The sequence below is a fragment of the Triticum urartu genome, chromosome 2, assembly GCF_003073215.2.
Source record: "Triticum urartu cultivar G1812 chromosome 2, Tu2.1, whole genome shotgun sequence".
NCBI lineage: Eukaryota > Viridiplantae > Streptophyta > Magnoliopsida > Poales > Poaceae > Triticum > Triticum urartu.
This window is the reverse complement of record NC_053023.1, coordinates 385,478,087-385,487,172: the sequence shown is the minus strand read 5'-3', so window position 1 is coordinate 385,487,172 and position 9,086 is coordinate 385,478,087. Positions and strand designations below refer to the sequence as shown.

Genomic DNA, 9,086 nt, shown 5'->3' with positions numbered 1-9,086 from the left:
GGAGGATTTATTTTTCTGTTAGGTGAAAGCATCAGTTCAACCGTCTTGAATTCATCAGTTCAACCGCTGGCATTCATCAGTTCAACAATAGTAACAGAATAATATTCTATTACGCGAAACAGAATAGCCTAAATGTGTGTGTATATAGGATGGGTCTATTCTAATAACACACCTTGAAACCTTATTCTGCTAACACGTACGAACCACAGACGTAGCTAGACTAACGACGACAGAACTGCACTGAACAAACCCCTACCCCCACCTAATCCTATCGCCCCCTCCCCACTCCCCTCACCTAATCCTATCGCCCCCTCCCCACTCCCCTGTTCTCTGCTCCTAGACCCACGCCGCACCACCTCCACATCCCACCCCATCGCCGCACCACCTCCCTCCCCCGTGCCGCCGGACCCCCTCCCTCCCCGCACCGCCGCACCGCCTCCCACGCGCGCCATCACACCACCTCCCGCCCCGCGCCACCGCAGCAGCTCCTCCTGCCGGCCACCGCTGCTACCTACTACCATGTGGAGGGAGTGCTCCGCCAGGCTTCCGTCGGTGAGCTGGGATGTAGGAGGTGCATCCACCTCCGTATAGCACTCCGGTGCATGGATCCAGTCGTCGCCCTATTAGATCCAGCCGGCCATGTTCCCTTGCAGCCGAGGGATTTCGAGCGGCCGCCCCCAGCCCCAGCGCCGCCGAGGGTAGCTGTAATCTCCCCACACGGTGGCCTCCCTGTCCCCGTCCCACGCGGATCCAGTGAGTCCCGCAACTGGCGCCCCCAACCCCAGAATCCTTGCCGCGGCGCCGCCCTGGAGGCGTTGCAGGAGCTGCGCCCTGCTTCCCCCTATGACTCTCCGAGGCTGGATGGAGCGGGAGGAGCTCCACCTTGCGTCTCCTGGACAGATCCATCACGGGTAAGGCTAAGCCATGGCCACCCCTCCTCCTCCCTCCCACCCCATGTCCCCTTCTCCATCTCACCCACCACCATGATGTGCAGGCACCAGGAGGCCACCTACCTTCCTCTCTCGATCTTCTCTGCAGCCGAGCACAAGGAGCACCTCCCAGTGAGCACGGGCTTCGGCCGTGGGATCTCAACCCTCCCTCTGTCATGGATCCTCACTGGGGCAGCATGGTAATGCAGTCCGGCATGCGCGCGCGTGCAGCACGATTGTGTTGGCGAGGCAGCTCGTGTAATTCCTTCAGCTAGTGGAGCATTGATCTTTAGTTCCGAAAGAAAATGTTCAGATTTTGCCGATGCAGTGCGGTGTGAAATTCAAATGTGTGTATGCTGTCGTCAACGAGCCACCGGAAGCAGCTCTCTGCTCAACTTGTTGCGGTTCCCTACCGGCGGGACAGAAGTGCAGTTCCATAGGGTGCTCTCCTTCACGGGGGCAGGTGGTCAGCGCTGTGGTGCAGCTCAAAAACATGTGCCAGGCGGTTCGGTGCTTTGGCCAGGATGGCGACGAGTGCTCCTCCGGGTCAACGCCATTTTGCCTCCTTCTGCCGAGTGCAGTACTCACCTCACCGCGCTGCAGTCCGTATTTCCAGTGCATGCAGCTCGCAACCCCCGCCAATGTGTCGTCTAGCAAAAATTCTGCAGTGCACTTGCCCATGAGAAGTTCACTTCTTTTTCTAATGCACTTTGTTTTGTTTGTGGCTCTCGAACACATGCATAGAAGAAAAGAAAAAAATTAAGTGCAGCTCACTTGTTTCATTGTTGTAGTGATCTTCTATCTCCGAGCGGTTCACTATGTTGCCAAGTGCAAAAAAATGGAAGAAAACAAACTGGAAAAAGTTTATTTTTTTAATGCAGCTCACTCTGTTGTTTGTGTGCAGTAGAAAGAAAATTGGAAAAGAACAATTGATGCAGTACACTCACCTTGTCCCTGTAGTGCATACTCGTTGATAAAAAACATTACGGGGGTGATAAAAGAAAAATAATGTGGTTCACTTTTCATAGTATTGAGGTTCACCAACGCTCGACATGAAGTGCACTCCACCTCATTTGGAAAATTTTACGTCTCACAAAAAATAAATCATGCAGTGCACTTGCCAGTCCGATGAAGTGCAGGTTTTAGTCTAAATAAGTGCACTCCACCTCGTTTGGTAAAATTTACGTCCCACAAAAAAGAAATCATGTAGTGCGCTGGCCTGTCCAACGAAGTGCGGTTTTTAGTGTAAATAAGTGTGGTTTTTTGTCTGATGCAGTACGGCCCATTTACGGTAGTCTCGAGGTTCACTTTTCATAGTCTTGCGGTTCACCAACACTCGACATGAAGTGCACTTCACCTCATTTAGGAAAATTTACGTCCCATAAAAAAGAAATCATGCAGTGCACTTGTTTGTCCGATGAAGTGTAGTTTTTAGTCTAAAGTAGTGCATTTTTCTGTCTAATGCAATGCATACGACGATTTTGGTGTCGCGAAAAAACAAAGTGTCCGTATTTCGTTAAAATCAAAATTGCTCCTAAACCGTAAGGAATCGGCGAGAGTGTTCTACATGAAAAAGTTGCGCCTCATCGATATCTTTCCAACAGCGCATAATTTCAATCATTTTGAGCAGCGGTTTGTAAAAATTTCGCGAAAAACGGCCGCTGTCTCTCGTCCTTTGCCGCACGATTTTTAAAATTAACTAAAAACAGTAAGGAATCTCAAAAACATTTCAACATATGAAAGTTGCGCCTCGTCCCTAGCTTTCCAATGACGTATCATATGCCTCATTTCGACAAACGCTTGGAAAACTGGAGCAAAAACAATACCAAAATTTCAAAAAAATTGAAAAACAAAATTCGGCGATTTAGTAAATTTGAAACTGCTCTTAAACCATAACAAATTAGAGAAAATAATAAATATGAAAAAGATGCGCCTCGAAGATAACTTTCCAACGGTGTATCATTTGCTTCATTCCAACTAGTGGTTTAGAAAAAAAACGCGAAAAAACGCTCGCTGCCACTCGTCGTCTGCCGCATCATTTTTAAAACTACTCTTAAACTGTGGGGAATCTCGAAAAATGTTCAACATGGCGAAGTTGCGCCTAATCCATAGATTTCCAATGGTATATTATACTTCTCGTTCCGATAAACGGTTAAAAAACTAGAGCGAAAACAGTATCAAAAAAACACTGCATGTAGTTTTTTCGACACGAAGTTCACTCGTCTGAGTACTGCAGCACACTTGGTTCAAACAATGACGTACACTTGCGTTGAGCGTGCAGTGCAGAAGTGTTATCAGAATAGTTATTCTGCTAATATTAGCAATATATATATATATATATATATATGAGAATATTATTCTGATCACAACCAGACATGCCGAGGCATTAGTACGTTGAACGTCCCCCAGTGCTAGGTTGAACTTTCGCAAACATTGCCCAAATGGGGCTTGCGATATACCGTTGGAAAGCTATGGACACGAGCATCATGACCAGAGTTAAAATTTTGCAAAATATAAGCGGTTTAAGAGCAGTTCTGAAAACCATTTTTTCTTTATACAAAAAACATGAATCGTATTTTCGATCGCATTTCTAAACCGTTTATTGGAATGAGGCGAACAATATGGCGTTGGAAAGCTGCTGCAAAACCGCTCCTTCCACATGTTCAAAGTTTTTTCTAATTCCATATGAATAAAGAGTAATTTGGAAAATCGTAGAATTTCGCAGACGGAACAACCGAGTTCATATTTTCGATGCCATTTCTAAACGGCTAATCCAATTGAGGCAAATGATATGGTGTTGGAAAGATTATGAAAATGAGCTACATTTTCATGTTGGAAGTTTTTTCTAATTTTAAACGGTTTAAAAGTAATTTAGAAAACAATACAAGTTCCACCGACTTTGTATTCTTGAGCTAATTATTTAACTGTACGTCCGAATGCAGCAAATGATATGGCGTCTAAAAGCTTGAGGAAATGCGAAACTTTTTGGTATATATTGTTTCTCCCAATTCCTTATGGTTTTAAGTCAATTTTGCAAATGGCTAAAGACGTATTTTCACCGTAATTTCTATGAACTTTATCGGAATGGGGCAAATAATATACCGCTGAAAAGCAACAAAAAATGCAAAACTTTTTCAAGTTGATGTTTTTTCTCTAATTCCTAGCTGCTTACAAGTAATTTCAAAAACGGCGAGATCATTTGTTCTGACTTTATCGCGAAACAGATTCTTCGAATATGCAACGCGTGAAGAACTTGAACTTCTCGGCATGTCTACTTGAATTTCACTCTATTTTTTCACGTGCTTTCTTTCCTCGTAGCTCTCCATCCACTCATCGAAATTGAGCAAGTGATATACCGGTGGAAAGCTGTTGTAAACATGCAACTTTCGCGTGTTGATCATTTTTTCATGCTCGTGATAATTTTAAAAGTTTTTCATCTGAAATTCATTCAGTGTAGTTGGTGAACTTCCTGCTGTTTCACATTGATCTTCTGTGACATATTTTTTATTGTAATTTTCTCATCCATTTTGTCAGTGTTACACAAATGATATTATTTTTGTACAAACCTCTCTCACAATATATTTTTAACTTTCTCCGACCGAGGACTTGAACTTACACAAATGATATTCCTGCTGTTTTGAAGTAAATTAGAAAATGACGAGATCATGATTTCCGCCTTCATCGCGAATGGAAATGCACTGCATGAAGTAGTTGAACTTCTCGGGCATGTCTGTTTGAACTTCACTCTATTTTTGACGTGATGTTTTTGACATGATGTTTTTTGCACTGCGTGAAGTAGTTGAACTTCTGGGGCATGTCTGTTTGAACTTCACTCTGTTTCACTTTATTTGTATTTTTCTTATATGAAATACACACGACGTAGTACGTGAACTTCTGGTTGTTGTCACTTTGAACTTCTCTCTGGTTTGAGATAATTATTTTAAAACACAAAAAACAACATATTTTTTTATGTATTTTGGACATCTAAATACATGGTGAACCTCTCCCACAAGATTTTTTTTACTTTTCCTCACCGAGCACTTAAACTTCTAGCAACCATTGTTTTCGTTTATGAGTTGTTTTTAAAAGTGCAAAAAATGGTCTTGTATTTTTTTATTTTTTGAACAAGTAAATCCTACGTTTTAATAAACTCCGAACTTCTTTGTTATTTCAATTTGAACTTCACCTTTTTATATTTTGAGTAAAGAATTGTATTCAATTTTTATACGGAAAAAATCTTAGTTTTGTAATAAACATTATATAACTTCTTCTATATTTTGAACTGAACTTCTTGGTTTATTCGTTAGCAACGAGAAAAAAAATTAAGTTTTTGTGATAAATATTGAACTGCTCCATTTTTTGAAATTGAACTTTTTGGTTTATTATTTAGTATCGGGGAAAATCTGAGTTTTTCATATGCATTGAACTATTGTATTTTTAAAATTGAACTTCTTAGTTTTTTCAATTTGGACTTCTTGGTGTTATTCATTTACAACAACAACAACAACAACAACAACAACAACAACGACAACAACAACAACAACAACAACAACAACAACAACAACAACAACAACAACAACAACAAAGCCTGCAGTCCCAAACAAGTTGGGGTAGGCTAGAGGTGAAACCCATAAGATCTTGCAACCAACTCATGGCTCTGGCACATGGATAGCAAGCTTCCACGCACCCCTGTCCATAGCTAGCTCTTTGGTGATACTCCAATCCTTCACGTCTCTCTTAACGGACTCCTCCCATGTCAAATTCGGTCTACCCCGCCCTCTCTTGACATTCTCCGCACGCTTTAGCCATCCGCTATGCACTGGAGCTTCTGGAGGCCTGCGCTGAATATGCCCAAACCATCTCAGGCGATGTTGGACAAGCTTCTCTTTAGTTGGTGCTACCCCAAATCTATCTCGTATATCATCATTCTGGAATCGATCCTTCCTCGTGTGGCCACACATCCATCTTAACATACGCATCTCCGCCACACCTAACTGTTGAACATGTCGCCTTTTAGTCGGCCAACACTCAGCGCCATACAACATTGCGGGTCGAACCGCCGTCCTGTACAACTTGCCTTTTAGCTTTTGTGGCACTCTCTTGTCACAGAGAATGCCAGAAGCTTGGCTCCACTTCATCCATCCAGCTTTGATTCGATGGTTTACATCTTCATCAATACCCCCATCCTCTTACAGCATTGACCCCAAATACCGAAAGGCGTCCTTCCGAGGTACCACCTGGCCATCAAGGCTAACCTCCTCCTCCTCACACCTAGCAGTACTGAAACCGCACATCATGTACTCGGTTTTAGTTCTACTAAGTCTAAACCCTTTCGATTCCAAGGTTTGTCTCCATAATTCTAACTTCCTATTTACCCTCGCCCGACTATCCTCAACTAGCACCACATCATCTGCAAAGAGCATACACCATGGGATATCTCCTTGTATATCCCTTGTGACCTCATCCATGAACAATGCGAAAAGATAAGGGCTCAAAGCTGACCCCTGATGCAGTCCTATCTTAATCGGGAAGTCATCGGTGTCGACATCACTTGTTCGAGCACTTGTCACAACATTACCATACATGTCCTTGATGAGGGTAATGTACTTTGCTGGGACTCTGTTTCTCCAAGGCCCACCACATGACAGTCCGCGATATCTTATCATAGGCCTTCTCCAAGTCAATGAACACCATATGCAAGTCCTTCTTTTGCTCCCTATATCTCTCCATAAGTTGTCGTACCAAGAAAATGGCTTCCATGGTCGACCTCCCAGGCATGAAACCAAACTAATTTTTGGTCACGATTGTCATTCTTCTTAAGCGGTGCTCAATGACTCTCTCCCATAGCTTCATTGTATAGCTCATTAGCTTAATCCCATGGTAATTAGTACAACTCTGAACATCCCCCTTGTTCCTGAAGATTGGTACTAATATACTCCGTCTCCATTCTTCTGGCATCTTGTTTGCCCTAAAGATGAGGTTGAAAAGCTTGGTTAGCCATACTATCGCTATGTCCCCGAGACCTTTCCACACCTCAATGGGGATACAGTCAGGGTCCATCGCCTTACCTCCTTTCATCCTTTTTAAAGCCTCCTTGACCTCAGACTCCTGGATTCTCTGCACAAAACATGTGCTGGTCTCATCAAAGGAGTCATCTAGTTCAATGGAAGAACTCTCATTCTCCCCATTGAACAGCTTGTCGAAGTACTCCCCCCATCTATGCTTAATCTCCTCGTCCTTCACCAAGAGTTGTCCTGCTCCGTCCTTGATGCATTTGACTTGGCCAATATCCCTCGTCTTCCTCTCTCGGATCTTGGCCATCTTATAGATGTCCCTCTCGCCTTCCTACGTGCCTAACCATTGGTAGAGGTCCTCATATGCCCGACCCCTTGCTTCACCAACAGCTCGCTTTGCGGCCTTCTTCGCTATCTTGTACTTCTCTATGTTGTCTGCGCTCCTATCCAGGTACAGGCGTCTGAAGCAATCTTTCTTCTCTTTAATCGCCTTCTGGACATCATCATTCCACCACCAGGTATCCTTATGTTCGCTTCTCCTTCCTTGGACACTCCAAAATCCTCCGAGGCCACCTTACGAATGCAGGTCTCCATCTTCATCCACACATTGTCCGCATCCCCTCCTTCCCCCCAAGGGCCCTCCTTAATGACCCTCCCTTGAACGCCTGAGCTACCTCCCCCTTGAGCTTCTACCACTTTGTTCTAGCGACTTTGGCAAGCTTATCCCGCTGGACAAGAATCCGAAAGCGGAAGTCAACAACCACCAGCTTATGATGGGGTACAACACTCTCTCCCGGTGATGTATCACCTTATAGTCTAGGCACGCACGCCTATCTTCTCTTCTCGAGAGGATGAAATCAATCTGGCTAGAGTGTTGGCCACTATTAAAAGTCACCAGATGTGATTCTCTCTTTCTAAAGAGGGTGTTAGCTACAATCATGCTGTAGGCTAGAGCAAAGCTTAAGACATCTTCTCCTTCTTGATTCCTGATGCCATAGCCAAAGCCCCCATGCGCCCCTTCAAAACCTGTGTTAGATGTACCCACATGGCCATTGAGGTATCCTCCTATGAAGAGCTTCTCACCAATCGGTACACTCCTAACCATGTCTTCCAGGCCTTCCCAGAACTCCCTCTTGGTGTTCTCATTGTAGCCTACTTGCGGGGCATATGCGCTGATAACATTGAGAACCAAGTCCTGAACTACCAGCTTGACCAGGATAATCCGATCCCCATGTCTCTTGACGTCTACCACTCCATACTTGAGGCTCTTGTTGATCAAGATGCCTATGCCATTTCTGTTTGCAGTCGTCCCCGTGTACCACAGCTTGAAGCCGGTATCCTCCACCTCCTTCGCCTTCTGTCCTGTCCATTTGGTTTCTTGGACGCAAAGGATATCAACACCTCTCCTCACCGATGCATCAACAAGCTCCCGAAGCTTCCCTGTTAGAGACCCTACGTTCCAGCTACCTAAGCGAATCCTCCTAGGCTCGGCTAGCTTCCTTACCCTTCGCACTCATCGAGTCAAATGCGAAGACCCTTGCTCATTTTCCACTACATCCGGGCGCCGATATAGCGCGCCACTAAGGATGCGACGACCCGATCCTCGCTCACTTACCACCGTATCCGGATCAAGATACGACGCGCCACCTGGGGGGTGACGGCCCGGCCCTTGCCCATTTTCCACCACACCCGGGTTCCGATGTGGCGCGTCACTGAGAGGGTTACGCCCCAACAAAAATATTTTGGGTTTCATCTCCATAAGAGTGGCTGAGTTTTTACGTTGGCTCGCCAAGCCTATCACAACCCTCCTCCTTTACCCGGGCTTGGGACCGACTATGTTGAGACAACATAGGCAGAGTTCTTGGTGTTATTCATTTGTAACGGAAAAAATCCTAATTTTGTAATAAACATCGTACAACTTCTTGGATATTTTCGAACAGAACTTCTTGTTTTTTCGTTAGTAATGAGAAAAATTATGAGAAAAATCTGCATTTTTATAGACATCGAAATTCACCATTTTTTAAATTTGAACTTCTTAGTTTTATTTGTTAGTAATGGGGAAAATCCATTTTTGAACTTTCCCAGGCAGGTCACTTGAACTTCGAGCAACTAAATATTTAGACTTTGGCTTTTTATACTTTTT

The 9,086-nt window shown here is 44.3% G+C and overlaps 1 protein-coding gene across 1 annotated transcript; it reads left to right on the top strand.

Annotated features, from left to right (window-relative positions):
- The first annotated feature begins 306 nt into the window (after positions 1 to 306).
- On the top strand, positions 307 to 1,809 carry LOC125537448. Its single transcript, XM_048700765.1, has 2 exons — positions 307 to 911; positions 995 to 1,809. The coding sequence occupies exons 1-2, from the start codon at positions 603 to 605 to the stop codon at positions 1,202 to 1,204; spliced, it is 519 nt and encodes a 172-aa protein (XP_048556722.1). The 5' UTR covers positions 307 to 602; the 3' UTR covers positions 1,205 to 1,809.
- The last annotated feature ends 7,277 nt before the right edge of the window (positions 1,810 to 9,086 follow it).